We start from the raw sequence: 22634 nt of genomic DNA on the forward strand, positions 1-22634 counted from the left end.
TTTTTATATATATACACATGTATATATCATAAAATGCCTCCTAAATTCTTATTAGAATTTCTTAAAAAATATTGCAGGAAATGGTTTATAGTTGCATTTTGGAATCCTAGTAACTCATAAATGCTCTCTGGAGATCTAATGCTATGTCCATCACAGATTGCTTCAATAAATAATTCCTCCCCTTCTCCACAGCCATTTGTAACCATACTAGCTCTCTTTTTAAATAGCAAAAGAAAAAAAAATGGTCAGGTTGTTTATGCCTTCATGTCTTTATACAGCAATGCAGCAAAATGAGGCAGGTCTTACATATGATCAACATTTTTAAATTCCATTGGGAGGTTTTAGGCCAATTAAGAGGCATTTTGGGGAGAATCAATTGGATTGGCTGTGCAATTGGGTTTTATTAATAATAAGGTTATAAAAAATAACCTTATTAATCTCTTTTGTTCTATTTTTTTAACCACTGGGCTATGACTATGAACAACTTGAAATTTATATCCAATAAAAAGTTTTAGCAATGTTCAAATCCACTAGAGGCTTCCAAACTTCAGTAGTATTTGTCTGACAAGCTACTGTCATTAAACAGGGTCACAAACTGGTAACTTCAGCTCTGGAGTTGGTCACAAATATGGTCCTTACTTTTTTTTCCCATTGTTCATCTTCAGCCCTGTTTTATGGGCTCTGAAGGTGTTTGAGTTTCTAGCACCTAATTTCACAGGTATTTTAAGTGATTTTAGATGTCCTTTGTGATAAGATATTCCCAGCTTCCCAGAAAAGACCCATTAAGCAGAAAAAAAAACCATAATTAGGTTCCTATTGCCAAAGCTCTAATTATTTTTCTATTTCTTCCCCTGAAGGAATCAGGGGAGAATCTCTGCCTCAAGGTCCAAGGATCCCTTCTCCAGTGGTTCTTTTTCCAGCCCTGTCCTGACATGGCCATGCATACAATCAGATGATACTGGAGAAAATGGACATGGGCACTGGCCATTCAGACCATGTCTTACTTGAAAAGAGATGCTGATCTGCTTGGTACCAGTGCACATTAGCTGAATGTGAGCCCTTCAGTTAATGATATTGAAGCTACTTTATGTTTTTAACAATTAGTATAACAGAATCGTAGAGTACAAGAATATTGACAAAGTGGCAGACTGCAGATTTATACAAAGCCTCATTTTAGTTTGGAACAACGTGTTAGGTTTACAGCATTAAGTAGGCTGCCCAGGCCCTCCCTGTTTCACATTCCACCTCCTCCTTCCCACTGGCTGTTTTTTTTCTTTATTCTTAGCCTTTGGAGTTAGTTGGAAGTAACTTTCATTTATTTTTGCCCCACAGTTTGCTCACGCTTGCTATCTCAACTCCTTTGTTCCATGGAAATGAAAATTTGTTTTTTGTCTTTGGCTTCTTATCCACCTTTTGGATCTAGCTCCCAAATGCTTCTCTTTGGACTGCATGTTTTGAGGTCTCCATCCCCAGGTGTTCACAGCACTGGCCTGTCCAATATACAAGACCAGAAGGCATCGATCAGATCTGTCTCCGAGTTACTCTTTTATCACCAGGGTCTTCACTTCTGTCTCTGCATCCTCTTGTTCTCTAGGAGGTGTCAGTTCATTTGTAGTTCACTTAGCAACAGCAATTCATCTGGGTACTATATGTAAAAGTTATTCTTCAGAGTTATAGAAACACCTAGGCTTAGGTCTATCCAAGAAAATATTGTGTTAGTGACAGATACCCTGAACCCAGTTTGGACTTAGTGTCCTCATATGGTTAATTATTTGCTCTCAGGTTTTGGTGGGCTAAACGTGGTCCCTAAAAATGTCTACATTTTAGTCACATGATAATTTAACTCTTACCCTGTATGACAAAAGAATGAATATTTCTTTGTATGGCAATGATGTGGTCAAGTTAAGGATCTTGAGAGGAGGAGGTTATCCTGGATTAACAGGTAAACCATAAATGACATCATACATATCTTATAAGAGAGAGCAAGTGAGGAACTTTAGACACACAGAACCACAGTGGAAAAGGCAATGTGAAGATGGAGGCAGGTGCTGAAATGAAGCAGCTGTGAGCCAAGAAACACCAAGGAATATCAACAGCCACCAGCAGCTGTCAAAAAAGGCTCCTCCTCCAGAGTCTCTGAAGAGAACATGGCCTTGCTGACACCTTGATTTCAAACTTCTGACCTCCAGAACTTTCAGAGAATAATTTCTGCTGTTTTAAGCCACCCAGTTTGTGGAAATTTGCTACAGCAGAGCTTCGGAATGAATATCAGACCCAGGTATCTCGGGGCTTCTCAGGGAACAATGAATAGGCATTTATTTCCCAGGCATTTTAGAATTTTGCAGAAATAGGCTAGTCAGAAAACCAACCATGAGTTAATTAATTGATTAACTAATCCATCGCATATGTATTAAGAACTCACTGGAAATTTCAAAGGTGAACAAGCAGAGAGACTGCCAACAGCACACTATGTAGCAGGGTGGACTCGAAAATAAGCAAAGTCAGGGCCTGCTAGTGCGATGACAAAGCAAAGCACAGAAGAGGAAGCATGAAATGGGGCTGAGAAATAATCTTAACGGTCACAGAAAGTAGTCTGGAATTTGTCCTTTGGGCTATAGAATAGCGCTTATAGAGGAATTTTAAATACCGGAGAAGTTAAATTGAAAACTCTAATTTTATGTGAGAAACCTATGACTCTTCACTGTTGAATAAAATAGAAATATCTCTGTTTTCAACTCTCATGAACAATGCCAGAGCCTCTCCTTGTTGCATTGTTTCCCTGTTTGATTTGGTCCCCAATTCCCCATCCAGAGGAAATTTTCCTTTCCTATGCATGATTGTATCCACATATGCTACATTGTTTGGCAACTAGATTACAATCCCATTCTCTGTGGATGACTGTGAATTTAGTTCTGGGTATTGAATTTTTTTTTTTTACTTAAATTTATACTGAATTCTAACATTTGCTTTATATTATGTATATGAAAAATAATTTAAATTCTCTAGATGTGCAGCAGACATGTTGTGTGAAGTGGGGTGATGGGGAGAGAACGAGAATCTGGGGCAGGGTGGGACTTACCCATAGCTTTGTTCAGTAGTTGAACTTTTCTCTGTTGGTGTGAATAGTGCAGGGGAGGAAAAATATTTTTCCCTCTACTTTCTGGATTCTCGGCTGAGACCCTTGTAATAAAAGGCAGGTCAACAAGAGGAAAGCAAACAGAAGTTTATTAACATGTAGACCTCATGTGTACATAGGAGATACCCAGGGTAGCTGAGTATCCCAAAGAGGTAGCTTTAGAATTTAGGTTTAAATAGCATCTTAATCAGGAAAGGGGAGGGCGACATAGGCCCCTTAGGGGAGAGTAAATGATTTTTAGGAAAGATGAAGGGGCCCTTAGAAGAATAGATGGGAGCTATTACAGTTTGTGACAAAGTTTTTCTGAATGTGTTGTCGACTTCTGGTCTCTTCTGTGATAAGAGCCAATCCCGACCTGGTTGATGAAACTCCTAGGGAGGGAAATCTATGGCAATTGAGTTCCTTTTGGAGGATCTGTCTATTAGTCAGATAAGGGCAGTCCAGAGACAGTCTCTCCCTGCATTTGCTATTTTTCAAGTGCCCACAGATCAAAATAATCGATATACCAAAGCAACATATTTTGGGGTGGCATGTCCTGAACTCCTACCGTCGTATTTTGAACTTACATGTTCTGCTACCCTTCAGTAGGAAAGACCCAAGGAGAAAAGGACAGAGCCTGACCTCAGATTTGCTTCCTGCAGTCACCATCATGCCCTTGACTGAGAAGATTCTTCTCCCAAGGCCCCTGTGAGAATATTCCAAATCTCTTCCCTATGTAAAGTATAGGGGTTGTGTGAATCCCCGTATTGAAAAAGTAGTCCACTAATACTGACCCCTGTCAGGGATGTGAATTTGTTATAGGTACAAATAAAAAATAATTAAGTTTGAAAATGCAATAAGGTTCTCGCTAGCAATGCAAAGAATGGATAAATTCTCCATTGCTATAATTTCTGAATGCAAATGTCACTGATCATTGAGATAAGCCTTTTATTCTAGAATTAGTTTATGATATATGCGTGCACATGTAGAGAGTAAAATTCTGCAACCTAACACATTAGTCAAAATGTCTCAGGGACATATGTATAAAAGAGGTAAAATTGAATGTATTTACATAGCTCCTTGCCAAGGAAATGAAAATGTTTTAAGTAAACACTATAGGAGCTGAGATTAGATGAGAATACTTGAGATACGGGTGGCATTTGAACACTTCTTACTTGGCTCCGCTTTGAGAAATACAATACTCTGAAACCTTCACTAGTGCATTTACCAGGCTCTTGGCATCCTGAACATCAAGAAAAGGTGCCAACTGTGATCCTGAGAAACTCAATGTAAGCCTAGAGTTTATGTAAATACCCTTTGTCCTGAAGATATACATATCACTTGAAAAACTAAAAACCTCTGCCCATGGAAGTCTCTCTTCAAATGAGACATTTAATCTTGGAGCCACGGAGTTCTGGCAGATTTCCCATATTCCATCCGAGTACATAGATGTAATGTCATTGCTTTGTCAGCAATGAACAGCTAGACTCTGGAAGGTAGCTGCGAAGAGTCAGGGAAGACTGCCATCTGGCGGTAATATAAAATTACTACTAAAACACAGTCAGAACCTCCCTGTTGCTTTATCAATATTTGCTTACAACCTAACTTTTAAAGCAAGAGTGAAATGATATTTTACTTTATTTTTTAATTTTTTTCAAGAGTTAAAATTTTAAGGCTCTTTTTTTCAAATTTTTATTGGAGTATAGTTGATTTACAATGTTGTGTTAGTTTCAAGTGTACAGCAAATGGCTCGGTTATACATATACATATCTCCACTCTTTTAGATTCTTTTCCCATATAGACCATTACAGAGTATTGAGTAGAGTTCCCTGTGCTATACAGTAGGTCCTTATTAGTTATCTATTTTATATATAGTAGTGTGTATATGTCAGTCCCAATCTCCCAATTTTCCTTCCCCCACCCCTTACGCCCTTGGTAACCATAAATTTGTTTTCTACATCTGTAACTCTATTTCTGTTTTGTAGATAAGTTCATTTGTACCCTGTTTTAGATTCCACATATAAGCGATATCATATGATATTTGTCTTTCTCTGTCTGACTTGTCATACTGAGTGAAGTAAGGCAAAGAGTAAAATGATATTTTAAATCAAACACCCCCGAGCAGTGTTTTAATTAATAACCAAAACACTATTATTGTTTTGCGAGTCCCTTCCTGCTTTTTGTTCTCCTCTTTTACTTTTTCTCTGCCATGAAAAAGAAAGGCACTGATAGATATTTTTCTTTTATCCCATTTGGTTATTCAGTTTTCCTTACTCATCATTTTCTGATTTTCAGAAACTGAAACAAACCTTCTAATGACAATAAGGGTGACATAATACTACAATTGCATTAGAGGTCAAGAAGAATATAGAGGAATAAATAAAAAGCAAGTAATAAAAGTAATGTGAACATAGGTCTGAATCATAATGATGAGCCTTTAGCCTAGACTCTCTTGTCTTGTTTGCTTTTGAGGCTATTTTTTAATCTTTTGGTACTTGAGTTTCATTTATCAGTTTTGGTTCAGGGCTTCTCTTTCAACTGAGCTTCATCTTGACATGATAATGACAAATCATGTACTTGTGTAGAGATTTTAAAAGTGCTTATATGACCCTGGGTCTAGATTTTTGTTTTATAAAGCTCATATCAATACATCACTCTTAAATATCCCTTATCATCAGTTTTACTCTCTACTGAATTACTCTTTTTTCAGAGTAATGTGAAAGTGAGTTGAAGCATTTTCTGTAGAATTTCAAATGGTACGTATGTATGCATGTGTGAATGTGTGTATGTTAACTGTACTCCATATTCAATATTTTCTTAGTATGAAATTAAGGTCTCTCCACTCAGTGTAAAAATTATACATAGTAAAATTAATTTCCTCTCAGTATAATACTTTAGACATGAATTACTGAAATACCAAAAGAGATATGACATGTCTAAATTAGCGTTATTTATTTATTTATTTATTTATTTATTTATTTATTTATTTTCTGTGTTGGGTCTTCGTTTCTGTGCGAGGGCTTTCACCAGTTGCGGCAAGTGGGGGCCACTCTTCATCGCGGTGTGCGGGCCTCTCACTATCGTGGCCTCTCTTGTTGCGGAGCACAGGCTCCAGACGCGCAGGCTCAGTAATTGTGGCTCACAGGCCTAGTTGCTCCGCGGCATATGGGATCTTCCCAGACCAGGGCTCGAACCCGTGTCCCCTGCATTGGCAGGCAGATTCTCAACCACTGCGCCACCAGGGAAGCCCAGGGGTTTTTTTAAGTGAGAATTTCAGATATAGGTGGAAAAGACACCTGGATCCAAACATTCTTCTCTTCTCTCTTTATTCACTATAATTAGCCAAGAACAAATGCCGTCATGAATGTTGAACTGGCCGTATTGGAGGATCTGGTCTGCGTTACTAACAAATCCTCCCGGAGTGGTCCAGATCTATATGACTGGACTAACTGATGATTTCATTAACCAAGAATGTATGCAGTTTGATGAATGCCTAGAAGATTAGTGCCCCCAAAATCTTCAAGAAGAATGCATACTAGCTGATTTTCCTGGAGTCCCTTGGGAGAAACACTGATCATCATGAAATAAATACATCTCTGTGTTCCACATCTTAGAGCAGGCGACACAGAGTTGCCCATGTAAGAAACAGCTTCATCACCTGTTAATGCCTACCGTTCAGAGGAGCTGCCCTGGTGACTGGCATTTAGGGCTTTCCGAGGCTCTCAATATGCAAGGCAGATTGTCCCTGGTCTACAGCACAGGGCCTCTTGAACACAGTGTCACCTGATTCAGAAGTTGTCTGGCTAGTTTTTGTTCTTCGAGGTGCCTTTCATGATCCCCAGTGTTGACTTTGAACACGCCACCAGGCAGCCTATTTTTATTCCTTCGCTCCGCCTTGTTGTTAGATTGCAGCCTTGCTCCCTGACCCCTGCCCACTCCCTGCAACATTGTCCAAACTGCAATTTCCTGTGTAGCTCCTAGAGCAGTAGAGTCAGGTCTCTGAAATTCTCCTCCTCTGAGACTGTAGGAGACCTAGCTATATCATCCTGGCCAAGAACTAACCACCAACCTCAACTTTAGAGAGATAAGAAGATTTAAGAAACTATAGCCTATTTTCTGAAATTCACTATACTTTTCATGTGTACTCACATTGTACATGAGTTTATTATTGTCCTGATCTCAAGTTAGGCCAAACTACTTTTTAACTTTTTATTCTGGAAAATTTCAAGTACATGCAAACATAGAAAGAATAGCATAATAAACTTCCCGGTATCCCTCACCCAGCTTCATCAACTACCAACTCAAGACAAGTTTTGTTTCACCTATATCCCTCACTCTTCAGCCCCACTGATATTTTGGAGAGGGGGAAAAAAAAAAGCAGACATAGTTTTACTTAATTTCATCAGCAAATACTTCAGTGGATATCTCTAAAATGTAGGGATTCTTAGAACAAACAATATCGTTGTCATACCTGAAAACATTAGCAATAACTCCTTATTGTTATAAAATAGCAAGTTAGAATTCAAATTTGTCTGGTTGTCTCATAAATGTTTTCTTACAGTTTGAATCAGGATCTAAATAAGGTGTATACATTGCAATTGAATGACATGTTTTCAAGTCTCTTTTAATCTATAGATTTCTTCCTGTTTTTTTCTCAACTTGTTGGAGAAACTGGGTTAGTTCTATAGTTTTCCACAGCATGAAGTTTGCCAATTGTTTCCCTGTGGTTGCTGGGAAGCAGGAGTGGAAATGCTTTTTCTTTTGCCAGTTACATAGAGCAACTTGTGTAGAAACTGGAATTAACTGTGATATTTTAGAGCCCTTTGTTGTTTTCCAAAACCTTCTATTTTTAGATTTCTTACACTTCACTAAGGATTTCTGTATATCAGGTTTTTTTTTTTTTTCCTGGTCTACCACATGTGATATATTCTAGATGAAATATGTTCTAGATGCCATACATTCTAAGATTGCTTTGCCTGTGAGTGGGCTTCCTTTCAAGATGTTCTGATGTGTTTTTTTGTGCATTGATAGTTGAATCTTGAAGCTCGAAAGATACAGATTTGATTTTTTGGAAAGACTACTCTATAAAAAGTGCTATGTATTTCTAGCAAGAGATACATAACATCTGGTTGTCTTTTGTTTTGGGGAGTTTTGTTTTGTTTTGTTTTTATAAAGTTAGCAGCTGTTGATGATCATTGTTAACTCAAATTATAGAGCAGTTCTGGCCACTGGATCTTGTTTCTGTTTCCAGAGAGTGGGTATCCCTAAGATGGGACCCTGCCTAGGTACACAGTGGCACCCTTGATTTCAGGAAATTGCACTACACTGCAGATTTGATAAACCTGGTCAAGGTATTTGAAAAGTGTATTTTCCAGTTTAAACAAAACCAAATCTCACAAAATGGACAATTTTTTTAAATTACAGAAAAAATACTGTAGATTAAAGATTATACTACTAAGGACACCATTAAAAGAGTGAAAAGATAAGCTACAGAGTGAGGAAGTCTATTTATAAAATAAATAAGGGATAGTAAAAAAGACTTGTATTCAGAGTATATAAAAAACTTTTACCAATCGATGATAAAAATACAGACAGCACAGTAGAGAAAATGGGCAAAACACTTGAATGTTTACTTCACAAAATAGGTACTTCACAATGACCAATATAACACTGAAGAACGGTTTAATCTCATTAGCCATCTGGGAAATGTAAATTAAAACCACCGTAAGATAACACTACAGAATCACAGAGTGGTTAAATAAAAAAACTGACAGTACCAAATCTTAGCAAGAATATGGAGAAACTGAAACTCATATACTCCTTATAAGAATATAATGTGGGAAATCATTTTGCAAGATCTACTAAAGCTGGGCATACACACCCTCTATGACCTAACAATTATGTGCCTACAGAAATGTACGTATATGTGCACCCAGAAGAAACGTGTATATATGTGCACAAAAAGACATGCATTGGAATATTTATAGCAGTATTATTTGTAATAGCTAAAAACTGGAAACAGCTCGAATGTTCTTCAATAGTAGAGTACATAAATAAATTTTGGTATATTCATACAACAGAATACTCTATGTAGTTATGGATAAAAAGAAAGAATCCAGACACAAAAGAGAACATACTCTGTTATTCACAGTATATAAAGTTTCCAAACAAGAAAGAAAACTAATCTATGATATTAGAAGTCAAGATGGTGTTTAGCTTTGGAGAAGAGGAATTGGAAATGTGAGTGGGTGGGGCATGAGGGAGCTGCTGAGGTGCTATTAACATTCTATTTTCAGATCTTACATAGGTGGTAGTGGTTACATAGGTGCATCCAATCTGTATCAAGTCATTGAGCTGTCGTTATGTGTGCATTTTTCTGAGAGTATTATATACCTTAGTAAATAAATTTATTAAAATATTGTACTTATAATGTAAGCAAAACAAAAAATAGAACTGACAATTTTCACACTTCTAATATTTCTCCATCAGCCACATTAAAAGGAAAAAAAAAAAAAAAGAAGATGAGTTAATCATCCCCATCAATATGTCAGCCAAAAAGTTGAAATTATCAGAAAGATTGAAATAAGGATTTACAACCACTCTAAGCGACAACGAACTTCACCATATTTTGTACTGTGTTATGTGACATTAGCAACTGAGAAAATGAAACCTTAGTGATTAACAATATATTTTAAAACTAAGCAGTAAGAATATGAAGACAATTGTCTATAGTCAGTGTTGTTTATAATTATGTTATTCTAAATCCAGTACTTCATTATATTTAAAATTCACTAAAATTAATGTTAACTCTTTTGAGTTTTTCCAATAGTAGTAAAGAAAAGAATTACATATTATTGTGTAATCTAGTTCTTCCTAAAAATGACTAATGTAATACAAAGAAGCAATATGGTGACAAATTAAAACCATTTCATTTTATGAAAATACTCTTAGAAGATGTATAGACAAAAAATGCTGAAGGTTTCAATATGCTAATACATGTAACAGGCATAGAATAGTGCCTGACACTTAGTAAGCACAAAATAAATGTTAGCTATTATTATTATTTGTACAAACAAATGACTCAGTGAGGGAGATTTTCCATAAAGTTGCAAGAGAGTTCAGTTTTTTCCTGACATGCATGTTTATTATATTTGCTAGATTGTGCTTCAGTAATGAGACCCATAATGTATTTTTTGATGCATTGGAGAAGCCATGATTCTATATCTTAATAATTTCTTTAGTGAAACCATTGATTTATGGGTGAACTAAGTCCAACTAGTGGATAGAGGAGCTGCCTTGTCTAGAAGTTTTAAAAGTGATCCTACAGGAAGGTTAGAGTGATGAATCCACATATGAAATGCATTCCCAGTGTCATTATACGCAAGTTACTATAGCAAAGAAATTGTAGCCAGAAGTTTACAAAGTCCTGCAGGATGTTTTGAATATGGTTAATTTATAGAAACAAAAGTAAAAAATATAGTAGTATCCTCATTAAACTTTGTGAGGTGGGGAATGATTATGGCATTCTCTTGTGCCATATAAAGATTTATTTATAAATTATGACAAATTATTTTTTCCAAAATTGAAGATTATTAGTATTAAGATTTATTTTACAAAAAGTCAAGTGTTCAAATTTGCCTACCTAATCCATGACTCCAAGTGCCTGTCGATAGTCTGTAACCTAGAGGAATACACACACACGTTCACAATTGAGCTGGCCCTTCAATTAAAAGGACAAAAAATAACTGTCGTAAAAGAATCATCTATAATGAAGATTTTAAAAATGTATTGTTTTGAAATATTTCTGAATGCTATGTGCTTTCATTCCTGAAAACAATGTGCAACATATAAAACATCTCATCTTACAAACTTTAAAAACTTAGAAACAAAATTTTTAACCATTTACAAGTTCTTCCAAAGAATTTCAGTGGGTTTTGAACACAATAGTTAAAATATCAATTAATTAACTATCAACTCAAATCTGTTTAGTTTTTAAAAACAGTTGTACATTAGGGAAGATAAGGTGTTACTAGCTAACTTCAACATGATCTTTGCAAAATTAGTAGACATTGTTGAAAACTATGCCTCATGATTTAGTGAGAGCGATTAACAATGTACTTTTCCCATTTGGATCAATGTATTTTTGTGAAGCATCATTTTCTGTGGTTTATACTCAGTTTAACCATTTAAACTCAGTTTATAAATCAACTGGATTGTGAAGGAAACAAATGAATTGCTATAACACAAAGTGTTAAACCAAGATTTAGAAAATAATGAAAACTATTCAATCATTTTTCTCAGTATTATTAATAAATAAAATTTTGCTTAAAATATTTTTACTTCAACTTTATTATTTTTAAAGTTTCTACTTTGAGTTTTATAATGCATACGATGAATTAGTAGAGTAAATACACATAACTATATGTACTTTTATGTATTGGCACATGCATCAAATTTATGTTTTATACTTAAATTTTTTTTTTGTTATGAACACGCGATCAGAATGGTTTAGAGATCACTGATTTAGAGGTCGGTAAGAAAGAGAAAAGATGGAGAAAGAGATGAGTGAACGAGGATCCAAGAGAGTACAATGTTTCTGGAGACCGAGGGGAAAACGTATTAAAAAAAAGGTGAGGTGGTAAACAGTTATGTGCAGCCGAAAGCTCGGGAACCACGAGGTCTGAATAAAGGCCATGGGATTTGTGACTGATGATTAGAAAGTTATTGGTGAAAATATTTTTAATCAAGTGGTAGGAACAGAAACCAGATTCCATGCAGTAAATACCAGTTAATACGTGAGTGGGAGGGAAGGAAAAGGAGCAGTAAGAATAGATCACTCTCACTAAAGTTTGGCAGAAAACGAATGAAGAAATGGAGAGGCAGAGTCAGAGAATACAGTAGAAGTGGGCAGAGTAATTGAGTCAAGGGGAAAGTGGGAGAGAAAGGGTCACAGTCAGAGGAAGAGGCACTTTATAAAGAGGGCAGGACGCTTTGTAAGTCAGTAAGAAAGAAGAGAGATTGTGATTTTCTAAGAAAAGACAAGAAAGCTGTGGAAATTGATTTCAGATGGCCATGATATCAATAAATTAAGTGATTACATAACGTCCTATGATTGAGGAATGCCAGGTTGCAACTGTGAGCTTGATAAAGGAGGAAAAGATTTTGGAACATCGTCTATGGATGCCTCGCAAGGAACTGAAGCAGAGATCCTCAGATTACTGAGCAACACTGAGGACCCGATGTCACCAGGCAACATGAACTTATGTCGGAGACAAATAGGAAAATTATAAGACTCTTTTTTTTAAACCAGGAATGAGCTACCTCTTTGTGGGTGAGAGAACAGAAAGTGACTATTAGGGATTGGCAAAGAGAGTGGAATGGAACATGAGAATCTCACAACCACAGTGAGAAAACTGTTAACGTGTGGGTTCTAAGGACCCCTTGGGTAGGAAAACAAGTGAGGCAAGGAGGAGGCTGATAGAAAGAAGTGACTTGAAGACTGAGAGGAAAGAACAGGGCTAAGCAAGTGTGAGCACAGAGGGGAGTGCTAGAACTCAAGATCTTGATGATGGAGAAATTCTGAGGAACAATGAAGTCCAAGTTCTGACTGTACTTACAAGAGGTTAAAAAAGAGTAGAAAATAAAGTTCCACAGAGGTGTGAGCACGAAAGTCCTCTGATGTCATGCTGGTAGTGGGATGGCAAGGAGCAGGGCAGGAGCCGAAGAGGGCATTGTTAGCAAAGTGGGAGAGGATCCTGGAGATGATGGAAGGGTCATGCCAGGATTGTGTAGAAATTTAGAGAAGTTGTTGGATGGTGGTGCCAGACAATGCTTTATAAAGCGCTTGGGGAATAGGGTGTGTGAGTAGAAAGAGGTCAGAAAGGTAGCCTTCATGGGAAAGGGTTTCAAAGGAATGTTGCCAGGCTTGAGGTGAGGAGGTGGGAAGCAGCCTTCGAGGACTACATCCTATGTTGGTCTCTTGTTCACAATAGCAGGGGATTTTTACATTTTAGCAACACTTTGATGGCAAGAATGCCATTTAACATTTCATATAACGCAAATAGCTGAAGAAATAGTAAATTGTACTCAACAAAATTGTTGCTAGCTCAAATAATAGTATAGCAATGCTTTAAATCAGGTTGCCAGGATGGATGCCTTTCAAAGACTCATGTGAAAGGCTTTGTTCTAACACCCAGAAGGTTAAAAAGATTTCAAATGTAATTTTTAAGAAATGAATTTAGAATTCTTTTTATAGATACAGAACTATTATATGGTACACTGCAGTTCCCATCTGCCATCTGCAGCAAGCATTGCTCTGCTGGACATTTTTCAAATGCTATTCATATGTCTACTGATTCAAAACTAATTTCACCAAAAACTAATCTAAACAAAAAAAGTGTGTCGCATAATTTATGTTGCTGGAATTTCTGTTCTCCAATTCAAATTAAGATTAATTTTCCTGCCCTTTGGCCACAAATTACCCTTACAGAGTCTAAGAGTTAGGATTTTCCAATTAAGATAAGAGCCATGAAAGTTATAATAATAACCATGTGAATTAATTATTTTAAAATTTTCAGGAAGGCAAAATAAAGAAAAAGAAGAAAATTTATTTATACACAAAGAGCTATTCCAGTGTTCATAATAGCAATGCTATAAGTAAGGCAACCTTGGTATTTTGTAGGGGATGCACTTGTCACAGCAGCTCTAAAATAGCAAACGTTTTCGCACACTTGTCCATTATCTAATGAGGCAAACATCTTTGAGGGCAGTCAGACTTCTCATTTATTTCCTTAAGAATAACAAATGTACAGGTTAGCTGTCTCTTCTGAGCTTATTTTAAAATAAAGATATGTTGGTTAAGCATTTACGTCGTGTCCATTTCATCTTTGGCTAAATTCATAGAATATTAGAGTGGCAAGAAGTAGACTGAATTGAGCTTGACAAAACAGTGTAAAGAGGTTCTCTGCCCTGAGAGTCTGGAGGAAAATTCTTAAATTTCTTTCAATCAAGGTGTGTGATTATATTGAGTTCTTCTTGCATTTGTAAGCTAGGATTTGATTTTTCCCAAGGCAGTGGCCAAATCAACATCAAATCAGGATGGTGGGACTTCTAGATGTCAAATTGTCTAGTTGCCAGTTTTCAGCAAAGAGAGAACGATGCAACTGAAATATGTGAGTAGTTATAATATCTTCCTTTAGTACATAATATGTTCTGGAAACAGGTCTTTGAAAGTAGGCTTAAAGGTTTAAAGTAGGCTTAATAGTAAATGAAGGGCTTCTTTCCCAGAAAACATCGTATAATCTGTGATGTATGGTGTATGATGGATGATAAGATCTCTAATCGCAATTCCAAAAGGGATAGTCTTCTTTGGATCTGGTCCCAGCAAGTCCAGCAGGAAGAGGAGGTCCTTGAAAGGCAGAGATGGAAGGTTCTCATGTCTTATCAGGGCAACTAGGGAAGCAGATACAGGCATCTTTCTTTTCCATGGGCCAGTTGTCTCTTCTCTGACCCAAAGGAAAGGGCAAGGCAAATAGAAAAGCCCAACTCTTTTAAATGTCTGAGCTTCTGATGATACATGGAACAGGCTGGGAAAAGGGGGCTTGGTCCCACCTGTTAATCACAATTAGGTGCAAGAGCATCTAAGTGTCAAGCCACATGCATGCACCTGGGACTGTTGCTGAGGCCGCCAGTCAGTCGCCAGCTCAGAGCCCGGCCAGTGTGATCCCAAAGGAAGAAGAAGGTGTGCATGGTTGAGGGGGGAAGAGCCCTGGCTGAGGAGGGTAAGTGATGCCAGCAAAGGGTCTCACCCAGGAAGACCACAGCCTGAAGCTCTGAGAATGGGAAAGGTGGAGATGGGCTTCTGATGGGCTGAAGAAATGAGGCCTGCCTACTACAGGCCTGGGCAACCCCCAGGCCCTCCCACCCGCTGCCCGCAAACAGCCTAAGGCTGGAAGGGACAGGAACGGTGTCAAAGGTGTCTTGTCTTTGGAATTGGGCGGAAAAAGCCCAAAAGCAGTCTCTTTCAATTGGTATGAAGAATGTTTTCTTTGCAGAAAAGGCAGTTAATTTGTATACATGGATAATTGTGTGAAGCCTCAGATTATCGTCTGAAAGAGAGGACTATTTATATGGATTGATCAATTTTAGATTATTTTTCAGTTTATATTCTTGCTTGTTTAAATATTTTCCTCAGGAAAAAAACCCCAAACATTTGTCTCCATTTAGTTGAATCTGTATAGTGCACAATGAGAATTTATTACTTTTTCTAAACCACTTGATAACCTTCTAAATTATTTATGGTGATTCAACCATATAACAAACAAAACAAAACACATGCAAACACACACATGCACGCACACACACACACACACGCACACACATTAGAAAGACTATATAGAGGATTACATGTTCTCCCGGAATGATAATTTGAATGTGCACAGCAAACCTGTATTTCTTGTGATTGGATTTTGATCCTTTATTTTAATGTATAGGCTCTGAATTATTGTTACTATTGTTTTTGTCTTAAGTAGAATTTAATTCTGAGGAAGAAAGTTCATGAGAAATTTTTTCCTGAATATCATTTGAAATTTCTTCTCAGCTATCCCTTGAGTTTACTACTCTGAAATGAAAAAGTACAGGCAGTGGAAAGGAGCAGTTGTTTATATAAGCAGAGAAGGAGGTCACTTTTTTTAGTCTGTTAGGAGAGTGATTGATTTTTTGCAAAGCAAAAAGTAAAGTACATTATCTGGGATACTTCATGTTGTTTTAAATGTGGATGATGTTTAGTCCCTGGGCCAAGACAGTCCCTATGTGGCTTTCTAAGTTTGAAAAGCAAGCCTTATTTACCCTTGGGGAGAAAAGACACAAAGTGAATGTAATCATGAACTGGGAATCTCAATAAATTGTTTGGAAAAGGGTAATTTTTACCCAACAACATGGCCTGAGGTATGAGATGAAAGATAGATTTGAAAAAGTCTTTCAAATTTTTTCATAGACATCTGGGTTGACTTTTTTGGGGCAGTGTTTATTTGTTCCTTTCTTTGTACATGAGGAAAATATCCAGTACCTTGTAATTGGATCATTGCTTTCAGCAGGAACACTAAAAGCCGTACTCAAACTCCAAGCCAAGAATAACATGAAAAATAATTTAATAGTCATTTTATATTAGCAGACAGGATGTTAATGACTCATTTCTAATGACAAGTTAAATGGAAATTACACAAAATGAACAGGATCTATTTTTCAAGTACTATAGAGTGGTCACAAAGGTCCGAGGCCTGCCAGTTCAAATTTATCTTTGTTCCTCTCTATTCTTTGCACACATCTTATTTTTCTCATTTTTCTATGGACTTGATCTTCAGGTTGAAAGCTTGCCGTCACTACAGCAGTGCCTGACAGAGGGTTTTATTTCTTCTATTACTGTCAGGCCACAAGCTCATGCCTCGGGAATATGTGTGTACACACTCAGTTCTTAAGTTCTCACTTTGCCTGGCGTCACCATTATTTGATTTATAATTTCCATAGATAGTGACCAATCTAACTTGAATCAGACATATGTATGGGATGTTACATAACCATAGTGTTTGCAATGATTGCGGCAATGAGTTCATTTAAAAGCATGGGATTTGCGATGTGTTTTTATAATGGATAAAAGAAGTTAAAAATGTGTGTGCCTTTCAACTATATAATAAGCTTTACTGTTAGGAGTGAGTGGCTATCACTCCTAACATGTGAACATGTGACTATATATTGGTCATTGATAAGCTGGCCTCTTTTTCTTTAAAAGTCATAAAAATTAAGTCTGTATATTATTCACGCATTTCTTCATTCATTTAATATATAGCTATTTAATATTTACTATATTTAAATGCTGAAATAAGGACTAAGAATAGTGAATAGGAAAGACATAGTCTTTATTTTCAGTGGATTTCTATTTTAATCAGAAGATAGACACTAAACCTTAAACCAGCTATTATTTAATTGCATTTGTGAAAATTGCTGAGGAGAAACTTGTAGGAGCCCCAGACTTAGTAAAATTAAGGAAGAAGTGTTAGTGAACAATATTCTAGGCAAATGAAATAGCTGAGCCACAAGACAGGAGGGGAGAGGGGTGGGATTGTAGAGCTAAAGGACATTAGAATTGGAGTCCAGAGTGCTTGTCATGGCATACAAACCCCTGCCTCATCCCATTTCATAAATCTCTCCCCACCCACCCCTGGAATCATAAACATACACAGTTGATGGTTAATTAAGCCACGTGATTGTTGGGATTACCTAGGGATGGTAAAAAGAAAGCTGGATCAGTAACAAAACCTTGAGAAACTTTTACGGTCAATGTTTAGGTAAAGGAGGTTGAACCAGCAAAAAAGACTAAGAATGACTGGTCAGAAGCCAAGCATAGGGAGGTGACTAGACACAGCAAATACTGCTGATGGGAAAAAGGTAAAGTCTGACAGATTACAGACCAGACTTAAGTTTTAGAACTAGGATGGATGCTATGTAGAGAAAAAAAGGAAAAGATTCTAGAAAGCTAGTGGATCTGAGGTCCCAATGAGATCCAAGTATAGTCTTGGTGGCAAAAGCACTCTAGGAAGTGAGAGCATTCCCTGGAGTAGAGAGAGACACTCTACTTGAGGACAGGAGATTAGGTGAGAGAGGAGGACATTTAGTGATTTTGAAAGTGGAAAATGTTCAGGTTATGTCAGGTTTCAGACGTGACTCTGGGAGTGAAAGGCTAAGGTAGAGAAATGAAAAGTTCATTTGTAATAAGGAGATCCAGTCAAGGTGTTGAATGGAATGTTTGTGTAGATGTGAACATCATTCAGGATCATGGGGCTAGAAGAGAAAACAGTAATCCAGTCTTTTTATGAAGGATGAATTGTGACTAGAGATTAGTAGGTAAATGATACCAACAATAAAGGAGATAGTGCATAGCTACATGGCAAGAATGTCAAAGCAGCAGGGATTTTTTGTAAGGAGCTAAGGACGCAATGGACAGCACTAGGTGCCAGAGTACCATCAGCCTGAGGGTATCTAGGGTGTTGAGGAATAAGCAGCCATCTTCACTTGCAACAGAAGTGCTGTCCTCAATGGAGAGTGGAACTTTAGTCAAGGTTGGAAGGTAGAGGAAATGTTCTGAAAGAAAGTTAAGTATGCGGTGAAATTTCCAAAGGCACAGTGGAAGGATCTGAGAGATAGAAAAAAAGAGAGGGAGAGAGAGACGGGGGCAGAGTGTAAAGCATTGTAAAGCAGAGTGGGAGGTGGGGTGGGGGTGGGGAACTGGTGCTCAGTGGAGAGCAATTGGCACTAAAAAAATGGAGCATTATGGGAATTTTATTGTAGCAGAAAATCAATACCTGGAGATGGTTTGAAGACTCAGGGACCTGGAGGGAAGGGCTAAGGAAACAAGGATTAGAGAACGTGTCAGGGTTAGTAGCTTAAGAGATGACTGCCTCACTAGGGCCTGGGAACAGGAGCTTGGCTGTAATAACTAAAGAAGAGCCTGGAAAGCCTGACAGAGCTTCACTAGAGGAGACCAAAATGTGGGGACTACCTCTAGCAAAGTGGGATTTTTAACTGTTGAAATGCTAATATGATAATATTAGCATTAAATGCTAATATTATAAAATGTCCAACCTCATGGAAGCAACCTAAGTGTCCATCGACAGATGAATGGATAAAGAAGATGTGGCACATATATACAATGGAATATTACTCAGCCATAAAAGGAAACAAAATTGAGTTATTTGTAGTGAGGTGGTTGGGCCTAGAGTCTGTCATACAGAGTGAAGTAAGTCAGAAAGAGAAAAACAAATACCGTATGCTAACACATATATATGGAATCTAAAAACAAAAATGGTTCTGAAGAACCTAGGGGCAGGACAGGAATAAAGATGCAGATGTAGAGAATAGACTTGAGGACACAGGGAGGGAGAAGGGTAAGCTGAGACGAAGTGAGAGAGTGGCATGGACATATATACACTACTAAATATAAAATAGATAGCTAGTGGGAAGCAGCCACATAGCACAGAGAGATCAGCTCGGTGCTTTGTGACCACCTAGAGGGGTGGGATAGGGAGGGTGGGAGGGAGACACAAGAGGGAGGAGATATGGGGATATATGTATAGCTGATTCACTTTGTTATACAGCAGAAACGAACACACCATTGTAAAGCAATTATACTTCAATAAACATGTTAAAAAGAAAAAAAAAAAGGAGAGAAAAAATAAATAAATAAAACGCCCAACCTGCCAGAGGTTTGCACCAAGAAGCACCAGGCCTTTGCAATACTTGATCCATTCTGACCAAGAGTTCATTTTCTTTCCTCAACCTTTCATGTTAAGCTTTCAGGTTTAACAATTTTATTTAAATTCTGTTTCTTCTCTGAAGTCTGGGATATACTATAAATTACACAATTTGCATGAACTTTTTCTAACACTTTCAATTCCTCACTGTTTTAATATCATCAATTGCATTTGGTATGAAAAAGCAGGAAGCTACATTCCTTCTTTAATCTAGTTTATTGCTCAGTACTGAGAAACTATGATTTAATACTCATCTAATAACTTGAAATAATAATATTTTTTCCAAAGTGTCTAATTCAAAATCAGGAAAAGTATTTTTTTTCAAAGCTATGTGGTAGTACATGCTTGACAATAAATTTAAAAATTCATATCAAGTGATGGACTTAGCTTTTTGTGGGCTGTGGATGAGTCAAATGTAAACAAGTGTAGTGGGTTAGTTCTAGTTAATATCAACATTCAAACTCTGATCTTTTGAATTGTCCCTGGTAGTACCGTCAGGATTCCATCTTTTGTCATTAAAGAAGGAATTTGAGAATTATCTACAAATGACTTACCACACTCTTAATTCTCTGCTTAAACAGTTTAAGAAATTGTAGTTGAACAATTTAGAGACTAAGTTATATTTATGTTTATATTCTCACAATACTCCTAGTATCTGGGATACTATATATAAATGGTTGTTGGATGTGCCAGTTATCTATTGCCACACAATGCTGCATACTCACCAGAAAAACTTAGTGGCACCCAGCAAAAAACACATTTTTCATGAGGCTCTGGGGTTCAGCTGACCTGAATTAGTTTTAGCTGATCTGGGTTGGGTTTGCCCAAATATTTGAGTCTCTTCTGGCTGTTGGTTGTCTTAGCTTGGATGACTAGGGTAACATGATTCTGTTTTCTGTCCTGCTCAACCTCCAGAAGACTAGTCTAGGCATGTTCTCGTGGCACAGGGGAAGGACAAGAATGAGCAAAACCAATTGTGCAAGCATCTTTCAACTCTCTGTGTCACATGTGTCAATATTCCATTGGTCCAGAAAAAGTCACGTGGACAAGTCAAGAGTCACAGCAGGAGGGCACTGCAAGATTACACAGAAAGGACATGGATACAGAGAGAAGTGAAGAATTGGGGCCATTGGTGCAACTGGTCCACCACATTGAATGAATAAATGAACAAATGGATCACAGAGTGATGGGAAGAGCACTGGACTAAGGGTTGGGAGACATATCCCTGAGGCGTGGCACTGTTCATTCTGTTAATTTGGGTAAATTGTTTAATCATTCTGGACCCTAATTTCCTTATTGGCTCTTTCCAAGCTTTAAAAGCCTTTGATTCAAGCTTTTAATGAATATTTAATGAATTGAATGCTGTACACAGTCTGTAAGAGAAACTTAAGGAAAGTTGTTCATGATGCTATCCTTTAGGGAACCAAAATGGCTAGTGTGGATGGCCAAAATTGACTGGCTACTTTTGACTCTATGAATCTGAATATTTTGTAATCAGATTCAAACTGAAAAACTTCTATTCTGAATTTCGCTATGAAACAATGTGCTGAAAGTTCAATTTCCTTTTTAGGTCTTTAGTGTTTGCTCCTATCTGATGATTCTTTTGAAGAATACAGTATGTCAGTACTACATCAAACACTATGACATTTCTTATATGTGAGGTGTGTTTTAGAGTCCATTGACGTTTTGCCTTAATAATTCATTGTTAGGATGAATTATCATTCTAAAATTTACTAGAGGAGCTTTATCAAATTTGGATAACGCTGATAAAAATGTGGGTTATTTTAAAGTAAATATTATGATTAGTTTTATAATATAAAAGGTACAGATAATACAAAATGAATCCTGTTCATTATATAATAAATAATTATGTAATATGTAATGAAATGCTGGATTACTAAACTATAAGAATAAAAACTGAGCAAAAAAGTTCTAAATAAAAATATTTTATAAGCTCCACAAGAAGAAAGTAATATACACAAACGGTCTTTCTTTGACGATGATATTCTGTGTCTGAGATGACTTCTTATTTTAGTCACTTAGATTGCCTAAAAAATTCAACACCTAGATTACCAAAATAGGTGATGAAGATATAATTGAAGAAGATATAATCTGTAACTCACTTTGACATATAGAATGTTCTGTTTCAGATATACAGAAATAACTTGCCATATGATAAATGTTTATCCTTGTCCTACCTCTGGGAAACATTTAGTTTGCACTGATAATTTACTTGTGAAATCAATCACCCTGGCCTGTGTCATTTCAGAGTGTCCGTGTAGACAGATCCAAGAAACTGCACTCAAATCAAGCTGGCCTGGATTCCAAAGTACCAGTTGGTTGTCAAAATGATTTGGCTGATCTGGAGAAAGAGAAGAGAAAGACTGGGGAAACTGCAGTAGCAGACACCAATGCAACCACAGGTCGGTTAAGCCACAAGATATTGGTTTTAACTGCCTTTATGACAAATGCACAATGTACAGCTTCTTACTGCCATTTTATTTGGAATATATGACTTAGTCAAAGTGATGCGCCTGACCTGCGAATCTCACTGAAATTTAGTTTTAAGTGAAGCATAGTATTAAGCACTCATATTGATGATAGGTCTGTTCATTGTTTGCTGTTATTAGATTTTTCTTCTCATTTATGGTTTTCATGGCCAAGGAAGTGGTCTATTTTAATATTGCTTTTATTATCATGACAATAATATTTTTAAATGTGTGCTAAAATTAACAAGACGGTTTAATGGCTTGAGAAGAGGTCAAAATAATTGAGATGCTTTTAATTTTAAAAGTGTCAGATGAGTGACCTAATGCAGCCTTGAATTATAGTAGTTTAGTTTATAGAGATGGCGATCTGATATTTTTCATCTCTACTAAAAACAAAACAAGAGCAAATGGACTTGTGGAGAAGTTGATATCATTCAATTAAGCTACCCAGACTAACTTCCAGATTGTGGAAATCTCGGATGAGTTAGCACCGGAAATGAGAATTTTCTTTCTTGGCAATATTTTAAACACACCAAAGAAGCTCAATTTCATTACACTTTATCTTTAAAACTTCACATTTCATTTGTAGAAAAGTTGAAACTGTAATTATTCTTAAGCATATGATTTGTTCTTTTCTCCTCCTTATTTGATTTTGTAGCCAGCACTCTTTTTTCCTCCCAGGGCATGTGAAAGTCAAAATACTACATATAAAGTCTCTGAAGTGTT

The 22634-nt window shown here is 36.9% G+C and overlaps 1 protein-coding gene across 2 annotated transcripts in view; it reads left to right on the forward strand.

The window, feature by feature from the left end:
• The window catches only part of THEMIS (thymocyte selection associated), a 185276-nt gene that overhangs the window by 133674 nt on the left and 28968 nt on the right, over positions 1-22634 (forward strand). The window contains exon 5 of one of the 2 annotated variants that reach the window (XM_082406176.1): positions 21689-21842. In XM_082406176.1, coding sequence (XP_082262302.1) covers positions 21689-21842 — 154 coding nt within the window. Of the gene's footprint in view, positions 1-21688; positions 21980-22634 lie in introns of those variants that run through there. The other variant, XM_082406175.1, reaches the window with a different exon arrangement.

This window comes from Balaenoptera borealis, assembly GCF_965194805.1.
Source record: "Balaenoptera borealis genome assembly, chromosome: 9".
Taxonomy (NCBI): Eukaryota; Metazoa; Chordata; class Mammalia; order Artiodactyla; family Balaenopteridae; genus Balaenoptera; species Balaenoptera borealis.